Genomic DNA, 24,838 nt, shown 5'->3' with positions numbered 1-24,838 from the left:
TTGCTTCTTCTAGGGTATAGCTTGCCTCCTTATGTTGGGCTTTACCATTTATTATCCTTTGTAGTGCTGGATTTGTGGAAAGATATTGTGTAAATTTGGTTTTGTCATGGAATATCTTGGTTTCTCCATCAATGTTAATTGAGAGTTTTGCTGGATACAGTAACCTGGGCTGGCATTTGTGTTCTCTTAGGGTCTGTATGACATCAGTCCAGGATCTTCTGGCCTTCATAGTTTCTGGCGAGAAGTCTGGTGTGATTCTGATAGGTCTCCCTTTATATGTTACTTGACCTTTTTCCCTTACTGCTTTTAATATTCTTTCTTTATTTTGTGCGTTTGGTGTTTTGACAATTATGTGACGGGAGGTGTTTCTTTTCTGGTCCAATCTATTTGGAGTTCTGTAGGCTTCTTGTATGCCTATGGGTATCTCTTTTTTTAGGTTAGGGAAGTTTTCTTCTATGATTTTGTTGAAGATATTTACTGGTCCTTTGAGCTGGGAGTCTTCACTCTCTTCTATACCTATTATCCTTAGGTTTGATCTTCTCATTGAGTCCTGGATTTCCTGTATGTTTTGGACCAGTAGCTTTTTCCGCTTTACATTATCTTTGACAGTTGAGTCAATGATTTCTATGGAATCTTCTGCTCCTGAGATTCTCTCTTCCATCTCTTGTATTCTGTTGGTGAAGCTTGTATCTACAGCTCCTTGTCTCTTCTTTTGGTTTTCTATATCCAGGGTTGTTTCCATGTGTTCTTTCTTGATTGCTTCTATTTCCATTTTTAATTCCTTCATCTGTTTGATTGTGTTTTCCTGGAATTCTTTCAGGGATTTTTGCCATTCCTCTCTGTAGGCTTCTACTTGTTTATTAATGATTTCCTGTGTTTCCCTAAGTGTGTTCATGTCTTTCTTGAAGTCCTCCAGCATCATGATCAAATATGATTTTGAAACTAGATCTTGCTTTTCTGGTGTGTTTGGATATTCCATGTTTGTTTTGGTGGGAGAATTGGGCTCCGATGATGGCATGCAGTCTTGGTTTCTGTTGCTTGGGTTCCTGCGCTTGCCTCTCGCCATCAGATTATCTCTAGTGTTAATTTGTTCTGCTATTTCTGACAGTGGCTAGACTGACCTATAAGCCTGTGTGTCAGGAGTGCTGTAGACCTGTTTTCCTTTCTTTCAGTCAGTTATGGGGACAGTGTGTTCTGCTTTCGGGCGTGTAGTTTTTCCTCTCTACAGGTCTTCAGCTGTTCCTGTGGGCCTGTGTCTTGAGTTCACCAGGCAGCTTTCTTGCAGCAGAAAATTTGGTCTTACCTGTGGTCCCGAGGCTCAGGTTCGCTCGTGGGGTGCTGCCCAGGGGCTCTCTGCAGCAGCAGCAACCAGGAAGACCTGTGCCGCCCCTTCCGGGAGCTTCAGTGCACCAGGGTTCCAGATGGTCTTTGGCTTTTTCCTCTGGCGTCCGAGATGTGTGTGCAGGGAGCAGTCTCTTCTGGTTTCCCAGGCTTGTCTGCCTCTCTGAAGGTTTAGCTCTCCCTCCCACGGGATTTGGATGCAGAGAACTGTTTATCCGGTCTGTTTCTTTCAGGTTCCGGCGGTGTCTCAGGCGCAGAAGTCCTGCCGCTCCTGGGCCCTCCCCCACGGGAGCCCAGAGGCCTTATACAGTTTCCTCTTGGGCCAGGGATGTGGGCAGGGGTGAGCAGTGTTGGTGGTCTCTTCCGCTCTGCAGCCTCAGGAGTGCCCACCTGACCAGGCGGTTGGGTCTCTCTCTCACCGGGTCTGGGAGCAGAGAGCTGCTGCGAGCCGGGATCCGCGGGTGTGGGACTTCCGGTAAACACAGACCGTGCCTCCTAGAGAAATTCTGCTTCCGTGTGTCCCAAGCTCACCAGGCAGCTTTCTTGCAGCAGAAAATTTGGTCTTACCTGTGGTCCCGAGGCTCAGGTTCGCTCGTGGGGTGCTGCCCAGGGGCTCTCTGCAGCGGCAGCAACCAGGAAGCGTTGTTAGTTTTTTTAACAAGGTTTTTTTTCTCTCCTTTGAGATTATAGTGAGCACCACAAGTAAAGTCCGACGTAGGACAGAAAACTCTCTGAACGCTGGTTCGGCTACCCATTATCATTAAAAATGGCTGACCCCTGACAATAGGTACAAAAATAGAAAATGTAAATAAACAGTACAAACAAAATTTCCTTTTAAAGTATTTTTAAGAAAATAAGCAGAACCTGGGAAGTTCTGGTTCTTTTTTCTCCGCGTTGCCAATTCAGGTTGTGGTTTTGATGTGGTGCTGGAGAACGCTCGTCATCTGTGGTTACCCGCTGTGGGTGGGCGGGGCCTGCTTCTCTAATCGAAGATGACCACCACATTTAAATTCTGAGATGGAAAATGGAGGGTGACTAGGTCACGGTGTGTAAGGTTAGCTTTTCCTTTTGCTGTCTAGTCGTCCTCATCAGTCTTCTGCTTCTTGGTGTCAACATCATCATCTCATCCTCAGCTACCCGCTTGCCCATAGTAGCTTGCCCGTAGCTTGCCCGTAGGAGCCTCGGCTTCCTCATCTTCATCTCCACCCTGTTGTGGTAGCAATAAAAAAGGCACGCATTTAGGTTCCCGCGCGTACCATTCTGCACTTTCTCTCCCCCGGCTCCCTCTGACCTGGGCTCCCCCTGATTCCAGCGCTGCACCTGGCCCTTACAGCTCCCTTGGCCGGTTGTTACCACGCCAGGCATCCACATTCCAATTCCATGGTGGGCCCATGGCATCCCCCCACTCCACACTCTCTTGAACTCAATCAAGTAGCCAGGTGGAAGAACACAGCACCCAATATCTTCTGATACAATGGATAAGGTATAATTTGCCCATCTAAACAACACAAAATCCTGTACACACCCATCTCTTAAAAATAGTGATAATAACCTATAACTATGTGCAGAGAAGAATCTTAACGTCTGCCGCCACGTTCTCTCAGCTTCCTCTTCTCCCTCTTGCCAGCTCTCTCGTCTTCTCCCTGCCTTCTAATACCTCTGTTCCCGCCTCCCCTCCTTCTTGTCCAATGACAGGCCTCGTTTTATCCCGTCTGCCTTCACCTGCATAATGACATCAACCTACACCACCCTCTGCCTCACCATCACATTCTTCCTCCTCCTCTTCCTCCCCACCTGCTTCCTCTTCTTCATCTACCTCATTGTCAGCCTCCTGCTCCCCATTTCCCTCATTTCGAGCGTTCCCATGGGCAGGCGCATCTCCTCCATTCTCTGCCTCCTCCCCGGCTTCCTTCTTCTCCTTCAAGTCCTTGGTGGTGATCTCGGAGCTGGTGTCCACTGCCACGTCTGACATCGGACACGCGGTGTCCGATACTGAGAGTAAGGAATTATTGGAGTTCGAGGACTCTGGCAAGAAAGCTGCTGGTGGCTGTGTTGGAGGAGGTGGTGGGTGAGCCGCAAAGGTGGGTGCAGTGAGCGCAGAGCACGACCCGGGAACAATGCAAAGATGACTTTTCAGAGCGGCCAAAATGGAACATAGAAATTAATGAGCAGTACTGGGGTTATGGATAAAAAGTAGGTTCTTACAGCATGAAGGTTAAGCATTTGCCCAGCTATTGTGCTGCTTAAGGCGTATTAAAATATAAAGACTGTGTGTGTGTGTGTGTGTGTGTGTGTGTGTGTGTGTGTGTGTGTGTGTGCGCGCGTGCGCGCGCTATCTGGGAACATAAATGGTCTAAGACAGGAAGGAGCCCCATGCCAGGATATGTTAAAAATATTCATGCATCAAGGTCTGATAATATTTTATCTTAGTCACAAGCTCAAGATTTTAAATTCCCTTTGGCTGTCTTCTGAGTATAGACTTAAGAGTGTTTCTCGTTGTGCTAAATCTATATACACTGGGTAGTCTCCTGGGTAGAGGGAAGAAGCCCCTCCATCATGGTCTGTAGTTACACTGGAAAGTGAAGACTTTTGCCTCTTCTCCTTCACAGGATGGTTTATCGTCCCTGAGCTTGCCTTAAAGAGTATTCGTGCTTTTAACCGGAAATCATTCCCTAAGCTTCTACTATGACCTAGAGGCGTGAGTCTACTGTCTTTTCTACAATGTAGATCTCAGTATAGGTCACAAACAATGGTAATGCTAATATGCCTTTTTTTTTTTTAATGTGAGTCCACTGTCACTATCTTCAGACACACCAGAAGAGGGTATCAGATCCTATTTCAGGTGATTGTGAGCCACCATGTGGTTGCTGGGAATTGAACTCAGGAGCTCTGGAAGAGCAATCGTTTCCTTTACCAGTGAGCCTTCTCTCCTGTCCCACTCATTTCTTTTGTAAAGTGAAAGAAATACAGCAATGGAACACTGATTAAGAGCCTCCAAGTCCTGGAACCCGGACTCTTCCTCCTGGCTGCTTTGGGGATGCGGAATGGGAAGACCCTCCACCGGATGAGGACCTCCAGCGTTTAGGAACCAGAGGATCTGACCTGCCATCCGGACACTGAGGAGGGCAGCGGTTGTCTGCGTTGAGACCCATACCGCGAGGAGCTCAGAGGAGCTCTGCGCAGTCGTCGCCATTGCAGAGGACCCAGGCGCGTATCCGCAGGGTAGTGAGTATCCCGCATGGGACCTGTGCGCTGCAGACACCTAAGAGCATGTCTGGGAGCTGCCCCCTCTGCAGAGGACACGAGTTTGCAAGACCTGCACGAAGTTGCACCTGGTCTCTGCATCCATGAGGGACTGGAACTCAAGAGGAAGCACCACTGTTGTCGCACTCCTGAAAGGCTGGCGGACTGGAGGTGACCAACCTGTGTCTGCAGAGCACCATCCTGCCCGCAGACCTGCTATCTTGTTTATTTGGGGGTATAACAAGTATAGATTGAGCTGGCAATTAGTTTTGCAAGGATCAAGTCAGGAAAACGTCTTGGACAGCATTCAATTTACCTGTTAACTTTGCTGCTTTAGACTTCTCCCCAGGTTTCGAGACTGCATGTAGCCTAGGCTGGCCTTGAACCTTTTTTTTCTTTTTGTTTTGTTTTGTTTTGTTTTTTCTTATTTACCTGGGATGGCGGTATATTCAAGGATCTCTGTGGGTCCAGTCTAGTCTACATAGTGAGCTCCAGGATAGACAGCCAGGTGTAGAGAGACCCTGTCTCTAAATCAATAAATTTATTTGATATTTTTAAAAAAGAACACTGACTAAAACAAAAATAGAACAAAGCAAGTAAGCAACAAGGAAGGAAGGAAGGAAGGAAGGAAGGAAGGAAGGAAGGAAGGAAGGAAGGAAGGAAGATGGATTCTTGTAAGCTTCAGGGAATTGACTTGACTCCACTTCTCATGGGTCAAATGGACTCCGGATAAGTACCCCTGTCAATGAACAGGCTAATGTTCCCCATCTATTGCCTATTGCCTACTCCGTTCCCTGGTTTTGGGACTTGTCTACCCCAACTACCAAAATCATGGGCCTAAAATTTTCAAATGTACACCTAAGAAAATTTTTTCTCTCTAAACTTAACTTCATTTTTTGTCCCTAATATATATTAAGTCCAGTTATTCCCTCAAAATCTGCATCCAGGACAGCTTCAAACCAGCTAGCCCAAGGTGGGCTAGCCTCATAGACTGCTTCATCTAACACTGCACATTCCTAGCCCCAGATGGCCCTACAGAGCCCGGACAGCAGTGAAGCAGCCGGCTTTCCCAGGACTTGACCAGCATTCCAATTTTCCTAGGTTCACCAAAGATGTGGTTGTCCCAGACAGCAGGAAGAAGACTAAAGAACACAACACCCTCGCTCCTGCCTCAACATCACCCCTTCCTAGTTACTCATTTCTTTAATTTAAAAATAAAAAAAAAGGAGGAGGAATGTTAGTATCAGGCAGTCACACTGGTCTGCTCTCAGGGACCTACCACCTGATTACATCATCACCTGCCACAGCCAAGGTCCCCAGATTAAAGTGTTCCTGCCATCCCAGCATCCCAGAGCTCTTCATATTCACTCTCTCTCTCTCTCTCTCTCTCTCTCTCTCTCTCTCTCTCTCTCTCTCTCTCTGCCTGCATAGTCTCCAGCTTTGTTTCTGAGGCTGGTGAACAGCCCAAGCACTGCCCCCCAATAAACCTTCTTGTAACTCTTTAAATCTCATTGGGGAACCCTTGGCTCCAGCTGCTTATGTAGCAGAGGATGGCCTTGTCTGGCATCAGTAGGAGGGGAGGCCCTTGGTCCTGTGGAGACTCATTGCCCCAATGTAGGTGAATGCTAGGACAGTGAGGCAGTGGGTGGGGGGAGCACCCTCATAGAAGCAGGGGGTTTGCCAAAGGGAAGCTAGGAAGGGAGATAACGTTTGAAATGTAAATAAAGAAAATTACCAATAAAAAAAAATCTCACTTGATTTGGTTTATTACATTGGCAAAGATACCTACCTGGGACAGAAACCTGCTAAGTTCCCCATGTAAGTGTGATACTATGTATCCAATTGATGCCATAAATGAAATAAAAATGTGAGTAGAACCAAAGCATGCTAGTTCCACAAGGAAGGACTTAGGCAGTCTGATGTAATAAATTATCAATCTGTACCAAAAATAATTTTTGATTAAAACTTTAAAAGAATCTAACTCCTGTTGATAGTACTTACAGTTTAACCCCTTTTGGCCTCCAAGAGAATTAGAGAAACATATATTCGTGTATCCATTCCTTTGACACTGTACTCTGTAGACTAAATATTGCAGGGAGGGAAGAATGTTTCTGGTAAGAATTTCCTCCTATTTTCCTCTTTAAATACAACTTAAGCCTTTTCACATATTTATTTTTAAATATTTGCTTTGTACAAGTATTTACAACGTATAGATTTAAAAATAAATACAAAAGTACATTTTTTTAAATAAGCTGAAGTTCAGTAGTCATAAATCTAAAGTAATATGGGCGACTTGGGTCTTCTGTGCCTCAAAAGTCTGAAATTAGAAAGTCTCCTCCCTGCTGGATGTAAAGGACAGGATGCAGCTTCTTCTTTTCCTAAAGCTGTGAGCACACCACTGGATGGACCCATAATTTGAGCAGGCATCAGCAGGGAACGCTTCTGTCTGTACTCTCAGTAACACACAACTCCCTGTAACAGCCCGCACGGCTGCTCCTGGCTTTCCTGTTAGGCATGCCCTTCCTGCTTTAATTCTAGAGACAGAGGTGGCAGCAGTTTTGTCTCATGGTCCTGTGTCAATACAGCTGGATTTGTGGGTTTTCAATTTACTTACATTTGCTTTTCAAGGCAAGGAGACTCAGCTGAAGGAGGGAGTGCACTGAACCTCTCTTCCGTTTCTGTCTCAAGCTACTCATGACCCATCTATTCCAACTTCTGTTCACTAGACTCCGTCCTCAAAGACCTCCTTCCAAAGGTTTGCAGCGTCTGTTACCCTCTCTGCGCTCACAGCTCTTTTGCAACATTCCTGCTCTCTCAAGTTTGGCCAGTTTCCATTCTCCATGCACCTCTATCCTTCATGTTCCAGTTCCTACATGACATCACTTCAAATATCCAATGACTGAGAAACACCTGATCAAGGCTGATGGACTGGGTCGAGTTTAGACTGTTGATTTGTACGACCTTTTGGGGAGCATGTGGGATTTGTATATAAAATATATGCTCCTTGACCTTTTGACGAGTCATCTGTAAAATCATAAAAACAATCCCTATATGATATTTAGATGTAATTTTGGGTAATTACATCTAAATACCCATGCTACCATAAAAATTTTTAAAGGAAATCTTTGGGATAGTGATTATCTATAGATCTTGAGGAATTTGCTGATGCATCTGGAAATTATTATCAATGTGGAACAAATAATGAACACGCACAATTATGTCTGTAGGCTCTTACTGGTGAGTGAGTTGTTTAACACCTGTATTCTCGTCGTATTGTATCTATAATTTTTTGTAAATAAGAAGTTGCAGATCATTACAAAGAATAGACATGTATAAACTTCTATACCTTAATGGTATAGAATAGACATGTATAAATTTCTATACCTTATTGGTATGTAATTCCAGTGGGTAAAGAGGCAGAGGAAGGATAAATAATTAATAAGGAAGTAAGGAATTAATTCTGTGAGCTACTACTTTATCAGGACAGTTTTTAGTTTCATGAGGTTCTATTTATCAATTGTTGATCTTAGAGCCTGAACCATTGGGGTTCTGTCCAGGACATTTTCCCCTGTGCTGATGAGTTCAGGGCCCTCTCCCACTTTCTCTTCTATTAGATTTAGCATAGCTGGTTTTATGGTGAGGTCCTTGATTCACTTGGGCTTGAGCTTTGTGCAAGGTAATAAATATGGATCTATTTTCACTCTTCTACATGCTGACCTCCAGTTAGACCAACACCATTTGTTGAAGATGCTTCCTCTTTACCACTGTGTGTTTGGGGCTTCTTCGTCAAAGATCAAGTGTCCATAAGTGTCCGGGTTTATTTCTGGGTCTTCAATTCTGTTCCATTCTATTTGATTCCTGTCTTTCTCTGTACCAATACCATACATTTTTATCACTCCTGCTTTGTTGCACAGCTTGAGGTCAGAGATGGTGATTCCTCCCAGAAGATCTTTTACTGTTAAGAATTGTTTCAGCTATCCCAGGTTGCGGTTTTGGGTTTTTTGGGGTTTTTTTGTTTTTTTTTTTGTTTTGTTTTGTTTTTTGTATGAAATTGAAAATTGCCCTTTCCACATTTATAAAAAAAAAAATGTGTTGGAATTTTAATTGGGATTGCATTAAATCTGTAGATTGCTTTTGATAAAATGGCCATTTTCACTATGTTAATCCTACTAGTCTATGATCAGGGGAGATCTTGCCACCTTCAGAGGTCTTCTTCAATTTCTTTCTTCAGGTATTTATAGTTCTTACCATACAAATCTTGCACTTGCTTGGTAAGCATTACAAATAACTTTAATTTTTTCAAGCCTTATTGTCAAGGATTGTTCTTTTTTTTTTTTTTCTTTTTTTCGGAGCTGGGGACCGAACCCAGGACCTTGTGCTCGCTAGGCAAGTGCTCTACCACTGAGCCAAATCCCCAACCCCGATCTGATGATTTTTTAATTTCCTGAGTTTCTGTTGCTATGTCTCCCTTTTCCTTTCTGACTTTGTTCATTTGGATACTGTCTCTGTGCCCTTTAGTTTGGCTAAGGGTTTATCTATCTTGTTGATTTTCTCAAAGAGCCTGCTTTTGGTTTTGTTGACTCTTTGTATCATTCAATTTGTTTCTAATTGGCTGAGTTCAGCCCTGAGTTTGACTACTTACTGCCATCTACTCCTCTTGGGTGTGTTTGCTTCTTTCTCTTCTAGAGCTAGTATGGGATCTCTCCAATTTCTTTTTTTGTTATTAGACATTTTCTTAATTTACATTTCAAATGTAATCCCCTTTCATGATTTCCCATCTGGAATCCCTCTATCCCTTCCCCCATGCCCCTGCCTCTTTGAGAATGTTCCCCCAACCACCCACACACTCCCTCCCATCTCCCCACCCTGACATTCCCCTACATGGAGGCATTGAGCCTTCAACAAGGCCAAGGACCACTCCTCTCATTGACGCCCAATAAGGCCATCCTCTGCTACATAAATGGTGGGAGCCATGGGTCCCTCCATATGTACTCTTTGATTGGTGGTTTAGTCTCTGGGAGCTCTGGGGTGGGGGGTCTGGTTGGTTGATATTGTTGCTCTTCCTATGGGGTTAAAAACCCCTTCAGCTCTTGTCCTTTCTCTAACTCCTCCATTGGGGGTCCTATCTTCAGTCCAATGGTTGGTGGAGAGTGTTGGTGCCTGCGCTGCCAGTGTCAGGCGTAGGTCTGCGGGATTGAAAGAAAACACTACACTGGTCACCCGTTTTCAGCGAGTGCCACCAAGGCTTTACTGAGATCTCCTTATATACCCGAGGCAAAAGCCATGGAAAACAACAAGGCAGGTGAAAATCCCCAACCAGGAAAACAGGAAAAGTCTGTGTGGTGCAAAGTCCCAGGCCCAATCAGGGGCATAAACAACTTCTTTTTTTTTTTTTTTTCTTTTTTTTTTTTTTTTTGGAGCTGGGGACAACTTCTTAAACAACAACAAGCTGGAAGGCTGGGTGGGGAGGAAGGGTGCCATGGAAAGTCCCAGCCCCAAATCAGGGGCTAAGAGCAGCTGCCAAGGAGGTAAACAATTTCTTGCTATAGCAGGCTAAAAGGCTCAGCCAGGGGGAAGGGAAACACCAAGGTAGGGCCCAACAGGAGAGCACCTGACTCTGTATTTGTCAGGCTCTGGCAGAGCCTCTCAGGAGACAGCTACATCAGACTCCTGTCAGCATGCACTTCTTGGCATCTGCCATGTTGTCTGAGTTTGGTGACATTAAATGGAATGGATCCCCAGGAGGGGCCATATCTGGATGACCTTTCCTTGAGTCTCTGCTCCCCACTTTTCTCTGTATTTCCTCCTGTGAGTATTTTTGTTCTCCCTTCTAAGAAGGACTGAAGCATCTACTCTTTGGTCTTCCAACTTCTTGAGCTTCATGTGGTCTGTGGATTGAATCTTGGGTATTCCGAGCTTTTGGGCAAATATCCACTTATCACTGAGTGCATCTTATGTGTGTTCTTTTGTGACTGGGTTACCTCACTCAGGATATTTTTTAGTTCCATCCATTTGCCTAAGGATTTCATAAAGTCATTGTTTTTGATAGCTGAATAGTACTCCATTGTGTAAAATCACCACATTTTCTATATCCATTCCTCTGTTGAAGGACATCTGGGTACTTTCCAGCTTCTGGCTATTATAAATAAGGCTGCTATGAACATGGTGGAGCATGTGTCCTTGTTTTATGTTGGAGCATCTTTTGGGGATATATCCAGAAGTGGTATAGCTGGGTCCTGAGGTAGTACTATGTCCAATTTTCTGAGGATCTCCAGACTGATTTCCAGAGTGGTTGTATCTGTTTGCAATCCCACCAACAATGGAGGAGTGTTCCTCATTCTCCACATGCTCTCCATCATCTGTTGTCAACTGAGTTTTTTATCTTTGCCATTCTGACTGGTGTGAGGTGGAATCACAGGGGTGTTTTTCTTTATGAAGGCACTAAGTTCTATGAATTTTCCTCTTAACACTGCTTTCACTGGTTCCCATAAGTTTAGGTATGCTGAGGCTTCATTTTCATTGAATTCTGTAAAGTCTTTAATTTCTTTCTTTAAAGTCTTTTAATTTCTTCCCAGCTCAAGTTATTATTGAATAGAGAGTTGTCCAGTTTCCATGAATATGTGGGCTCTCTGTTGTTTTTGTTGTTATTAAAGTTCAGCCTTAGTCAGTGGTGATCTGATAGAATGCATGGGACTATTTCAATCTTCTTGTACCTGTTGAGTCTTCTTTTGTGTCTGATTTCTTATGGTCAGTTTTGGAAAAGGTTCCCTGAGGTAGGGAGCAGAAGCCATATTCTCTTGTTTTAGGGTGAAATGGTCTTTAGATGTCTGTTAAGTCTGTTTGGTTCATAACTTCTGTTACTTTCACTGTGTCTCTGTTTAGTTTCTGTTCCAATGACTTGTCTATTGGTGAGAGCGGGGTGTTGAAGTCTCCCACTATTAAAGTGTGAGGTTCAGTGTGTGTTTTGAGCTTTGGTAAAGTTACTTTTAAAATGTGGGTGCCCTTACATTTGGGGGCATTGAGAGTTCAATCTGGTAGGTTTTCCCTGTGAAGTGTACTTCTCCATCTCTTTTGATACCTTTTAGTTGAAAGTCTATTTTACCGGATATTAGAATGGCTACTCCAACTTGTTTCTTGGGACCATTTGGTTGGAAAAGTTTTGTAGTATCTGTCTTTGTCAATGAGGCATTTTTCTTGTACTCAGCAAAATGCTGGATCCTATTTACATATCCAGTCTGTTAGCCCATGTCTTTTTATTGGGGAATTGAGTCCATTGGTGTTGAAAGGTATTAAAGACAGTGATTGTTAGTTCCGGTTATGTTTGTTGTTGTAGATGATGTTATGTGTATATGATTCTCTACTTCTGGTTTTGTTGTGAGATGATTGATATCTTGTTTCTCCTTGGGTGTAGTTACCCTCCTTGTGTTGGATTTTCCTTCTAGAATCCTCTGTAGTGTTAGATTAGTAGAAAGATATTGTTTGTATTGGGTTTTGTCATGGGATATCTTGGTATCTGCATCTACGGCAATTAGGAGTTTTAGTGGGTATAGTAGCCTGAGCTAGCATTTGTATTCTCTTGGGGTCTGGATGGCAGTTGTCCAGGATCATCCGGCTTTTAGAGTTTCTATTAAGAAGTCTAGTGTAATTCTGATAGGTCTGCCTTTATATGTTACTTGACCTTTATCCCTTATAGCTTTTGTCAATCTTTCAATGTTCTGTGAATTTAATGTTTTGATTATTATGTGATGGGATGATTTTCTTTTCTAGTCCAATCTATTTGATGTTCTCTAGGCTTCTCATACATTTATGACTATCTCTTTCTTGTTCCCTTTTCTTTTTTTTTTTTTTTTCCAGAGCTGGGGACCGAACCCAGGGCCTTGCGCTTGCTAGGCAAGAGCTCTACCACTGAGCTAAATCCCCAACCCCGACTATCTCTTTCTTTAGGTTAGGGCAGTTTTCTTCTATGATTTTTTTGAAGATGTTTTCTGATCCTTTGAACTGGGAATCTTTATACCCTTCATTTCCTATTAATCTTAGGATTGAACTTTCATTGTGTCCTGAATTTCCTGAATGTTTTTGGTTAGGAACTTTTTACACATTGTATTTTCTTTGACCAATGTATCTTCTATGGTATCTTTTACATCTGAGAGTCTCTCTTCTGTCTCTCATATTCTGTAGCTCCTGCTCTCTTTCCTAGGTTGTCTATCTGCAGGGTTCCCTCCATTTGTAATTTCTTTATTGTTTCTTTTTCTGTTTTCAGGTCTTGAACCTTTTTGTTCAATTCCTTCACCTGTTTGACTGTGTTTCCTGTATATCTTTAAAGGATTTATTTGGTTCCTCTTTAAGGGCTTCTAACTGTTTGCGTGTGTTTTCCTGTGTTTCCTTAAGGGAGTTATTTATATCTTCCTTAAAGGAATCTATCATCTTCGTGAGATGGAATTTTAGGCAGAATCTTGCTTTCCAGGTATATTAGGGTATCCAGGAATTGCTGTGATAGGAGAACTGGGTTCTGATGGTGCCAAATTACCTTGGGTTCTGTTGCTTATGTTCTTGTGCTTGCATTTCAACATCTGGTTATCTCTGGTGTTAACTGGCCTGGGTGTCTCTGAATGGAGCTGGTCTTCTTGGAGGAAGGCAGTGCTGTCGCTGGTTGGGGGGTGCAGGGTGGGGAATCCTGTGTCCCTGATTAGGGCAAACCTCATGGGAGATAGTCAGACTTTGGGTTCCAGGGGCAGGATCTGCTCCAGTTGCAGGTGGAGGTGCAGATCAGGACTGTGTCCCTGGTTGCAACAGACTTCCCGGGAGACAGGCAGGCTGTGGGCTGGAGGAGGGTATTGGGCCTTCTGCTCTAGTCCTGTGTGGAGGAGTAGACTGAAAGGAAAATGGATCTGAGGGTTGAGGGTGCTGTGGGTTCACCGTCAGCTGAGCTCTGTGGGTGTCCCAGATGGTGTGGGTATTTGGGGAGAAGTCTCACCTACGTCCCTGGTTACTGCAGATCTGCTGGAAGACAGACAGGATGTGGGATGTGGGAGGATGTTGAGCCTGCCCATCTGCCCTGGTGGTGGAGCTAACCAGAAGCCATGATGCAGCTATTACCATGTTCCTATATTAGACAACATGGACATATATCAGATGACAGCGATAACTGAAACTGGAGCGAACATAGTGAATCAGCTCCTCTGTTTTGGGAAGGCCTGTTAAACTTATGGCCCTGTGTGGATTACCTAGATTTGCATGAAAATTCAAGGGGAAGCTTCGTTGTGTGGATCTCCTCATGAGGCAATTCAAGGGCTACAAGATTCTGATTGTGGGCTTGATCTTTCTGGTTTTGGTAAGTAATTTCCCCCTTTCTTGTTGGCTTGCTTACCTTACTGACTCTCCCATGTGTGGATGCTTTAATCTCGGAGAGTGAATTGGGGGAGGCTCTCATTCTTCCTACATCTACTACCGAAACATATTTGGGGCATCAACTGCAGCGGAGAACATCACTCTAGGAGTGTGAGCAGTTACCGTGTGTTGGACTCCATCAGAGAATTTAAGCTCAGAAGAAGTTGTCCCGGGAAGACCCAAGTAGAAAAGTATAGGCGAGTATGTGGACTATTGTTGGGAAGGCCTGAGCAAATGTCTGCTTGCCCAACATAGGGCATGAACAGCAGACAAGAGAGCTTGGTGAATAAATGGATTGATTGGGGTTACTTACAGTAGCGCGAGTAAGAAGTTGCCCCTAACAACCACATAAGCAAATGGACTCCACATACAACCTCTGTACAGCTGCATACATGGAGCTCTCCCTGTTATTAGCGCTCACCTGTACATGCTGCAGCCCCTCCAGACACCGCTGGAGCTGGGGGAGGACTGCAGACAGAGGGAAAGGATGGGAGTGGGGCTGCTGGAATTTCAGAGAAGGATCTAAGGAACCTCCCGAAACCTCCACCAACACGGGAGTCGGCAGACTTGGCCTTGCTGAGGTTCCCTGGCCTGTTCTCACGGCTGCTCTGGGAAAATGGTAATTAATGGCTGTGTTCCACACCAGCAACTCCTCAGTTCTCTTGACTTTAAGGATGTTGTGCTCTGTGTCCAGGGTAAAGAGGAAGAAGTCTTTCTATGTCTGGTCCCATTTTAGCATTGAGGGGGAAAGGCCAGGGAATAGGAAAACTCTTGTGCGCGCGCGCGCACACACACACACACACACACACACACACACACACACATACACACAGTGGAGTAGTGGTGAAGGGGATCAGTGAGAGTGAGACGGAGATAGACCATAATGGGGTGAGTGTGATCGAAATGCATTGTATACATGGATGAGACTGACACAGTAAATAAGAAAACAAAGTAAGACTGGACAGTGTGGCTCCTACTTTAATCCCAGAACTCAGGAGGAGGCAGAGGCAGGCAGATCTATGAATTCAAGGCCAGTCTGGTCTGCAGAGCAAGTTCCAGAACAGCCAGGGTTACACGGAAAAAAACATGTCTCAAAAAAACAAAAACAAAAACAAAAACAAAAAAAAAAACCCAAAACCGCAAAAGGAAACAAATTTAAATCCTTCCCGCCACAAAAGCAAGCTAAGAGGTTAGGATAAGCCTCTGTCTCTTCTATGAAGTTATATTCAAGAAAAAGCCAAGTGTCAGGAGGAAGCTTTTCCTATTTGTCTGTCTATAAAAATAGGAATTTTAACTCACAGGGTATTGTTATAGATATTTAAGTAGTACAGGGTTTTTTTTGCATGAAAATATAGATTTCTTACTTGTCTTAGAAGATGAATGATTTGAAATACAAGAAGACAAATTGGACATTCTTCTGAGAGCAATCAGAGTGTAAGAGACTAAAAAATGAATGCCTTCTTTCCAGAGATGGTGATCTCTTTTCCACAGCAACTGTGTGTCGTATGAAAGGCAAGGTTTGTTACCTACTCCATTCCTAGGATGGCGTACAAAACAAGCTCCAGGCCAATAGTGCAGTTAGATCCGTCTCAAAAGTGACCTAAAAAGGGGAACCCAACAAAACAGGGATTACTATGGAGCATCTCAGAAGGCCTTTTCCCTACTAAATCTACCGACTGTTAGTGGTTCCTGTAGAAAGAGGAAGACGTTTCCCTCAGGGCTGTGGTTACTGGTAACTTGCCATGTACTTGAGAGCCACCTTAGTTAAACTAATGAGGACACACCCAGAGGAAAGCAGACCTGGAAGAGGGAGGAATACAAAGGAGGGAAATAGAGGGCAGGAGAGGGCTCAACGGTTAAAAATGCTTGCTGCTCTTCCAGACAACCTGAGGTCAGTTACCAGCACTTATGCCCAGTGGCTCCCAATGCCTGCAACTCCAGTTCTGAGAGATCTGACACCCAACTCTGACTGCCATAGGCCTCTGATCAATATACAATAATTCAACAAAAACTTTAAATTTATATTAATATATAATTAAAGAAAAAAACTTAAATTATTCAAACAAAATGACTTTTGAATTTGTATCAATACCTGATCATAACTAATAAGAACATTACATCCTAGATCATAACAACTGGTACACAACAAATGACCAAACCTATCCACCCCAACTTAAGGGACCGGGGCAATGGTCTATGTAAAATTGCTTCCTGCTGAACTGAGGTGGAGAATTCCTGTTAGGGCTCTAAGGAGGGAAATGGGTAGTTGCTCAGGCTCTGTGTTTCTCCAGTGCCGGATGCCTGTCCAGCCTCTGTACTGTTCAGTCTCTGTGTGAGTGATGATTAGGGCTAGCCCTTTAGAAGTTGATTGCCTTCATAGTTTAGACAAATCAATGACCGAGACAGTCTGTGAATCCCCTGGGCCGTTTGCTTTGTGAAGCTTGTCTCAGCTGATAAAAGAAGACTGCTTCAACATGGTTTATTAGCCGGCCAACAACTACATAAGGTGTTCAGAATCCTAGTGTAGCACTGAGTCTTTCTCAGGGTGAGCTTGTAGGATGAAATCCAGTATACTATGTTGACATACTTAACAAAAACAACCAGAAGCAGAACTACGAGAGCTAAGCCAGGTTAGTGCACATTACAGCTTTCGCAGAGCTATATGAACATGAGGTGTTAAGGCCTTGGTTGTAGTTTGACACGTAGTGCTGTCTATATGCTGAGTTTTGCAGCCCGAATGGCACTTCTATCCCAGAGTCAGTTGTGCTAAGGTCTGGGGCCCTGGGGACTTGTCCTAGTGAATGAGTCAAATCATGAACTCATTCTGTTTTAGTTACAGTTGCAGGGCCTCAGTGGCTTAACAGGGTCTCACTACTAATCCAGTCAGAATGAAAATTAAGGACCCAGCCTGTGCTCATAGCAGAGTCAGGGAGACTAGATAACTGAGACTGGTACCAATATTGCCCAAACAGTGGCAAGAATTTTTCTAATTACTCATAAATTAGCTTAGAAACAACTTGTTTCTTTCCAGGTCAGACATAGTTTTCTTTATCTCATGAGAACTTAGAGCCTCTCCCTTTGTGGAGGACCCTGTCTGCAAGACATCTAACTGTTGTTTACTTCAGAAATGGAAACGTTTAGTACCTCTGGGTCCTAATCAACCTATGTCTGTCCTTAGTTTGGAAAGCATCAGGAGAGGCACATTCATTCAAACCAGAACATGTCCACCCAGCAGTCTCAGAGCCCAGTAATATTGTTGTTATCCATATGAATTAGCCCTTAAGGCCGAACAGCAGACATCAGAATGAGGGGAAATGCCTAGGTTAAGAGTCTGTGAAGTTAGATAAGTTTCAGCCCCTTCCAAATCCTCTAGTGTTAATTTGGACTGTCCCAGCCACAGTGAGTTTCGTCAGTTGCTGTCCATGGACTGACAGCCTGGTTAGTTCCTATCCCTAGGCTGTGCAGAGAAGGGGGTCTGAGTGTCACCAGCAATCTTGGCTGCTTGTCCTTGATTTCAGAAATGATTAATTCTATCCCCAGGGTCCCTTCCTGCAGCACAGGTTGGTCCTGTCTCCCGAGGCCAGAATTTTTTAAAGGATTTTTCACTTGAAACCTCAGTTTTATAAACCCTATTTTTGCAATGGAAACTCCCTTGTTTCTTGCAACCTGGGAATCCAGCCAAATGGCACACATAGAATTGTAAACTCTTTCTTTCTATCTCAAAGACAAATCACTATACTTTCCCTTTTCTCTGAAAACTAGACCCGTAGACATCAGCAGACAAAGGTCAAGATGGATATGGGCTGCTGTGTGTAGTCACTCTAGGTAATATTTTGCCTGTGTCCCTGTTCCTCAGCTTACAGTGGAGGCAGAGGGTGGTGGCAGGTAGACCAGGACCCTCTATTCATACTGGGGAGGACAGAATGTTTTTTTACCCTCCCACATGGAAGAGGTTAATTGAGGACAATGGAGACAGAAGTGGGGAGAGAAAAGAAAAGAGAAAGACGAAAGACAGCAAATTGTAGAGAAGGCCAAATACACTCTAGGAGGGCCACGACTTTCTAATATCCTTTCCCCATCAATGGGAAACCCTCTTTCTCTATAGATCATAAGCTGAGTAGTAAAAACATGTCAACTGACAGTCTGGGTGTGTGGTGGGAAACTGTCCTTTTCCCCATCTGAGAGCCAGTAACAGTTCTACTCTCTAGGCTGAGGTACCTGGCTTGGGCCCAAATCTTCATGGTTAAAGTAACACCTGCAGATTCCTGTTCCTGGTTTCATATTTCATGCCCAGAAACTCACGGCTGAGCTTGGTGTCCTCAGAAAGAAGGTAGCTGATTTGATCAATAGCAGTGGCTTCCTCAAATAGGACTGTAAGTGGGCCAGGCATAGGGCATGATACTGGGTCACAAGTCATCAGATAGCCCGTGTTTCAGTGCTCTGCAGAGGGGGTCCCCAACAGTGCCAGGGGTGCTGTGGGTATAAGATTTTTACCAGAGTTAACTTCTTTACCTCTTTTTCATTACCCTAGCAGTAGCCACCACAGCTCTTAAACAGATGGGCCATCCTGTGGCGACAGGTTCCAAAGGTTTAGATAGTATGTCTCAGGGCATTTCATGGCCTTGGTTATCTGTAAGTCTCACTGTGTAACATCAACAAAGAAAGTGATTGTGGCATTTGCTTTATGTTAGAGGTCTTATCGCAATCAGTGCTCTGTTGTCACAGCACGTTTAAATGACCTCCAGCTTCAAAGGAGGACGTGAGCCCTCAGTGTCCCACTTAATTTTTTTACTTATGATAATTTTGTGTGGTGGTGTGTAATTGTGGGATGCAGGATGTGTGTATGTTTGTGGTGTGTGTGTGTGTGTGTGTGTGTGTGTGTGTGTGTGTGTCTGTATGTGTGTGTGTGTATGTGTGTGTGTGTGTTTGTGTGTTTTCATTGCTGTGAACAGACACCATGAGCAAGGCAGCCGTTTTAAAGGCAAGCATTTAATTGGTGCTGGTTAACTCTTTCAGAGGTTCAGTCCATTATCATCACAGTGGGAAGCATAGCATCATGCAAGCTGACTTGGTGCTGGAGCTAAGAGGTCTACATCTTGATCTAAAGGCAGAGAGGAGCAGTGTCTCTTCTGCCCTGGGCAGAGCTTAAGCATAGAACACTCAAAGCCCACACATATAGGAAGACTCTTCCTCCAACAAGGACACACCTCCTAATAGTGCCATTTTCCATGGGCCAAGCATATTCAAACCAGCACATTCTACTTCCTGTTCCCATAACCTTCTTAAAACACATGAAACTATGGTGGCCATAACTACCCACAGCACCTTACAAAATGCATTTAGTGCAACTTGCAAAGTCCCCATAGTCTATAGCAGTCTCAACAATGTAAAAAGTGCAAAGTTCAAAGTCTCATCTGAGATTCATGCAATCACTTACCTGTGACCTCCTATAAAGTCAAAATAAAAAAGCAGTCCACAGACTTCCAACATCACAGGATACAAATTACCATTCCAAAATGTCGCATGAGGAAATGCTGTACCAAAGCAAGACTAAAACCCTGGGGAGCAAACTCCTAAGTCTGCATCTCCATGTCTGATGTCAAAGTGCTCTTCAGATCTCCAACTCCTTCAGCATTCTGGACTGCAACAGAATCCTCCTCTTTGGCTGGATCCACTTTTTCTGGTTCCTTTTTTTTTTTTTTTTTTTTTTTTTCGGAGCTGGGGACCGAACCCAGGGCCTTGCGCTTCCTAGGTAAGCGCTCTACCACTGAGCTAAATCCCCAGCCCCTGGATCCACTTTTTCTTAGCGGCTTTCCTTGGCCTGTATCCCCTGGCTCTGGCATCTCTACATCTTGGGGTCTCCAAGGCAACATCAACTTCTTGTTCTGATGGCCAGGGTCCACACATGATCTTCTGGCCTTTTCCAAAGGACTTGGTCACTTCTCCAGCTCTGCCTTCTGTAGCCCTCAGGGTTCTGGCTAACTCCACTTCACTGCCAATGATATGCTTGGTGGTCATCACTATCAACATTCACTCTCAGACCAGCAGGGAAAGCGTTGCCATTTCCTTGAGACTACCTTGGGGAAGGCCTTTCTAACTTCCCATGAGACTGAGTATTTGGGTCCTTGACATAGCTGTTTTTATGTCAAGAGCATACACTCACTTAGGAGTTCATCCATTCAGGCTTTGCTCCACTCCCCCCAAAAACTCTGCCCTCCAATTACCCAAGAGCGATCAGAAACTGCTGAACTTCCTGCCTCTGCCCACTGAAGGCTGGCAATGTAAGCATGCCATCCGTGACCTTAGCCCATGCTCATACGTGTTCTAATCTAGCTGTGAGTGACAAACACACAGAGAAGTAATTTGTATGTTGGTCCTCACTGTTTTCAATATACACGTTACTTAAGTAGCATTTGTATGCATATATTATATACTACCCACATTCAAGAATATAGTTTTTAGATAAACCTTCACAGAATCCATTTCCTGGCCTCAGCCACATTTCTTAATTCTACTTACCCTCAAATCTTCTTGATTTACCAATGTACACAGTGAGATTTGTCTAGGTTCTCTCTTTCCACTGCCAGTTTAGATATTTAAGTTCTTGGTTCTGCAGAGCGTGTAAGCTTCTAAGCTACTACTCTTCTCCAGCATACCAGATGATGTCAGCAGTGGGATCAGCAAGATGGCTCAGCAGGTGAGGGAGCTATTTACCAAACCTGATGACCTAAATTGATCCCCTGGATGTACTCAGAGGAGAGAAATGACCCTACAAATTATCCTCTGATTTTACATGTGGGCCATATGGACACACACCACACACACACACACACACACACACACACACACACACACACTGTTTAAAAAGAAAATAAAAAACAAACACACATTCAAACCTGGAGTTATTGTTCAGTGGCTAAGAGTATTGGCTGCTCTTACCGAGTACCTAGGTTCAGTTCCCAGTACCTATAGAGTAGGTCACGACCATTTGTACCTTGAGTTTGGTGTGATTCAATGTTCTTTTCTGGTGTCCTTGACTGTTATATGGTACACAGATAGATAAAAGCAAAACACTCATACACATACTTCAAAGAATATTAATAATAAAAAAAGATAAAGAGGAACACCACTGGACACCCCAATTTCCTAATATGGGGTGACTCCAGTGGGAATTTCCAGAAATTCTAGTAATACAATCACCCCAGCCTTGAGATGTTTCTTTCACATAAATGTCATGGTGACTCAGATTCCTGATTAACAAAGGACAGACAGAAAGACACAGGCAGGTAGGACACCTAGGTACTACTCAGCCAATAGGAACACCTCCTTCCAGGAAGAAAATGGGACACACACAACGCACTAGCATAATCCCCTTTCTTTACCCACAGGTGTTCTGCCTCATGATGCCTTGGCCTGAGCCCATGATACTTTGGCTCGAACAACCCCGTCCTGTCTCTGAAGATGCCTCAGAGACCATCGACTGGGACTCTCTTTCTCAAGAACTCCCCAACTTGACCAACCTTCTATACTGGCCTCCAAGCGGGGGAGATAGGGATGACTTTCTGGCCTCTACCAGCCCCAGAACCTCTACCTACCACTTGAAAGGACCTGCCCAGGCCAACTATACTCTGGGAAGTAACCTAGAGGCCATCCTTGTGGCTAGGGATCACTGGGGTAGGCCCAAAGCTCATGGTGGAGATCTGTTTCGGGCACAGCTGCTGGGTCCAGAATTGAGAGCAGGAGTCCCAGGGGAGGTGAAGGATCTGGAGAATGGCACTTACCTCTTGTCCTTCCCCCTGCTCTGGGCTGGATGGGCCCAGGTGCAAGTGCGACTGATCCACTCCAGTGAGGCAGTTGGGGTCCTGCAAAGAGTCTGGAGAGAAAAACGAGCCACTGTTGATTTTAGAGGGCATTTCCGAGGAACAAACGGCACTCAAGAGACTGTCATCTGTAACGTGGACCCCCAGTCAACTGGAGCCAAAGGGTCTACCTGCCAATACAAGGATGTGGTTTCTGGGGAGATCTGGTTCTGTGCTCAACCCTGTACTTTGCCTTGCAATGCTTTAGTGGGTCACTCGAGTGGAAGTTATCTGAAGGTGACCACGCCACATGATGAAGACCTGCTGGCTGGGTAAGAAGTCTAGGATCTTGAGTGAGTCCCAGTCTTAACCACAGGCATGTGGAGGTGAGAAGACAACTGGAGGAAGTCAGTCCTCTTCTTCCACCGTGAGGGGCCCAGGTATCAAACTCAGTCTTTTGGGTTTGGCAGCAAGAACATTGGCGGTCATCATCTTCATCACCACCACCACCATCATCACCATCCATCATCATCATCACCATCATCAATTATTATTTAGATATTCCTAAGCCTGGAGTGAACTTGATGTTCTGGTGTGGTTGAGAGTAACCTCCTTTTAAGGAAGGCAGAAAAGTGAAGAGTTCAATGTCCTTGGCCTGGGGTCAATAAGCATGAGAACTTGTGTTACAAAAGCAAGGGTGGGGAACGGTGGTTCGAGGAGGGTGTTATATTTCCTAGTGACTGTTTGTGTAAGAACAATAACAATTTATTATTCTTTCTAGATTATAGTGGCAGGGAAATTGCAATTTCTCACTCACTGTGGAGCTCTGTTATTATAAAAGGGAACTATGAGACTCTTCTGTTATCTTAACTATTAGTGAACTGATAAGACCCTTCCTTGTGTATTCCTCTTAACCACTCTACTTGCCCCATGTAGTGTGCCCACTTAAGTGTAGGGACCCAGAATTAGGCAAGTATAAATCTAATTTTCACTTGGTCAAGTTTCCCCAAAGCTCACATTCAGTGTTTCTTCAGGTATGTAACTGACCAGAAACTCCCTTCAGGCATACCTCCAATCCTAGTCCTACAAGCAGCCCAGGAGAACATGGAAAACACGGGTGAGTGAGGCTGGGACATGTTTGGGATGGGTATCAGCTTAGATGGGCTGTAGGCTTTTGTATACATGTGCATGTTGTCCAGCTGTGTTTGCTCATGTGTGTGTGCGTGCATGTGTGTGTGTGTGTGTGTGGGTGGGTGGGTGGGTGTGTGGGGGTGTGTGTGGGTGTGTGTGTGTGTGTGTTTGCCTGCGTGTGTATCTGGGTGTGTATCTGTATCTTGTGCATGTCTATGTACATGTGTGTCTGTGTGTCTCTCACTGTGGTTATCTGTGTGAGTCTCTGTTCTCTGTGTGTATACATGTGTAGGAGAGTAGGGGTATCTGTCTTTGTGTATTTGGGCTGTATGTGTAATGTGTGTGACTTTGTATTTGTATATGTATACATGTGTCTCTGTGTTTCTGTGATATATGGATGTATGTGTTTGTATCTGTGAATCTATGCCTGTCTCTGAGTCTCTCCATCCCTCTCTCTCTCTCTCTCTCTCTCTCTCTCTCTCTCTCTCTCTCTCTCTGTGTGTGTGTGTGTGTGTGTGTGTGTGTGTGTGTGTGTGTGTGTGTGTACCTGTGGTATTCGAGGTGTTCATTCTCCTGTGTAGAAGAATATGGAGACAAGATGGATGTTGGAATGTTCTCCCCAATTGTTCTCTATCTTATTTTACTTTAAGTTGTGTTACTTTTTTTTTTGTTGGGGAAGCAGTTTCAACTGGCAGTGATTTTTTTCATCTGAGAGCGGAAAAATAAGGACCTGACAGCCCAAGGGTAGTTGATTAGAGGGTGTGCAGTACTCAAGCAGGAAGAGCTAATTCTGCTCTTTCCAGCCACAGTCAGCAAGCAAGGGAGGACCAGAGTCCACATTACTGACCATAGAGTTTCCAAACACAGTGTTTGCACAGAGACTGGCAAATGCTGAGTGGCCTTGACTAGCCAAGCACTCACAGTATTCAGAGGGACCCAGCCTCTCTCTTGATACTTCCTCAGAAAGTAAGGAACTGAAGGCATTGACGTCTCCCTCAGAGAAGTAAGGAAACCCTGGATTCATCATATTCCCAACCCAATGGTGAACCTGAATAAGGGGACTATAGAAATCTACAGGTGACTCCCCAAGAGCAGACAGAGCTGAGGGAGGGTAGTCATTGAGACTCTACATGAACCTCCTCCACACACATAGAATCAGAAAGAAGTCTTCATAGAAACTCTAGTCAACAACTAAAGGACACTAGGCACAGGGTGGAATGTACCAGTTGCTTTATGCTCTGCCCCTGAATATACCTGATACAGTGCCTCAGGGGAGGCCAGGTCGGGTCTAGAGCTTCAGTCACAAGGATCCAAGTGGTCAACCCTGTGGCCATGGCTGCCTGTGTCCAACCACTTGGATGGCCCAGGTTGGAGATCAACTGCCCTGACCATTAGCATCCTCTAAGTCCCAAATGCATGGTCACTGAGGTAGTATGTCCTAGTCAGGGTTCCTATTCCTGCACAAACACCATGACCAAGAAGCAAGTTGGGGAGGAAAGGGTTTATTCAGCTTACTCTTCCACATTGCTGTTCATCACCAAAGGAAGTCAGGACTTGAACTCACACAGTTCAGGAAGCCGGAGCTGATGCAGAGCCCATGGATGGATGTTTCTTACTGGCTTGTTTCCCTGGCTTGCTCAGCTTGCTCTCTTATAGAACCCAAGACCACCAACCCAGAGATGGCACCACCCACAGTAAGCTGGGTCCTTCCCCCTTGATCACTAATTGAGAAAATGCCTTACAGCTGGGTCTCATGGAGGCATTTCCTCAAGGGAGACTCCTTTCTCTGTGATAACCCCAGCTCGTGTCAAGTTGACACACAGACCCAGCCACTACAGAGTCCTTGAGTTGTTCCCCATGTGGGCAGCTACTCCTACAAGGAAAAGTGCTTCTATGGCCACCAGCCATCAGCCTCAGGCTGGAGGAAGGGCTTATGT

The 24,838-nt window shown here is 44.6% G+C and overlaps 1 protein-coding gene and 1 long non-coding RNA gene across 4 annotated transcripts in view; one reads left to right on the top strand and one right to left on the bottom strand.

The window, feature by feature from the left end:
• The window catches only part of Nxpe5l2 (neurexophilin and PC-esterase domain family, member 5 like 2), a 41,582-nt gene that overhangs the window by 9,230 nt on the left and 7,514 nt on the right, over positions 1-24,838 (top strand). The window contains exons 1-3 of one of the 2 annotated variants that reach the window (XM_087579527.1): positions 13,692-13,915; positions 21,360-22,102; positions 22,805-22,887. In XM_087579527.1, coding sequence (XP_087435653.1) covers positions 13,859-13,915; positions 21,360-22,102; positions 22,805-22,887 — 883 coding nt within the window. In that variant the 5' untranslated portion in view covers positions 13,692-13,858. Of the gene's footprint in view, positions 1-13,691; positions 13,916-21,359; positions 22,103-22,804; positions 22,888-24,838 lie in introns of those variants that run through there. The other variant, XM_087579528.1, reaches the window with a different exon arrangement.
• LOC148002234 (uncharacterized) overlaps positions 14,925-24,838 on the bottom strand; it is a 21,565-nt gene continuing 11,651 nt past the window's right edge. Inside the window, exons 5-7 of one of the 2 annotated variants that reach the window (XR_015634239.1) lie at positions 21,753-21,844; positions 18,190-18,444; positions 14,925-15,571 (exon numbers count right to left, since the gene is read on the bottom strand). This is a non-coding gene — a long non-coding RNA (uncharacterized LOC148002234). The remainder of the gene's footprint in view (positions 15,572-18,189; positions 18,445-21,752; positions 21,845-24,838) is intronic. The other variant, XR_015634240.1, reaches the window with a different exon arrangement.

Source organism: Rattus norvegicus, chromosome 12 (assembly GCF_021556685.1).
Source record: "Rattus norvegicus strain SHRSP/BbbUtx chromosome 12, alternate assembly SHRSP_T2T, whole genome shotgun sequence".
NCBI classification, from domain to species: Eukaryota; Metazoa; Chordata; class Mammalia; order Rodentia; family Muridae; genus Rattus; species Rattus norvegicus.
The sequence above is the reverse complement of the archived record's forward strand: the minus strand, read 5'-3'. Positions and strand labels throughout refer to the sequence as shown.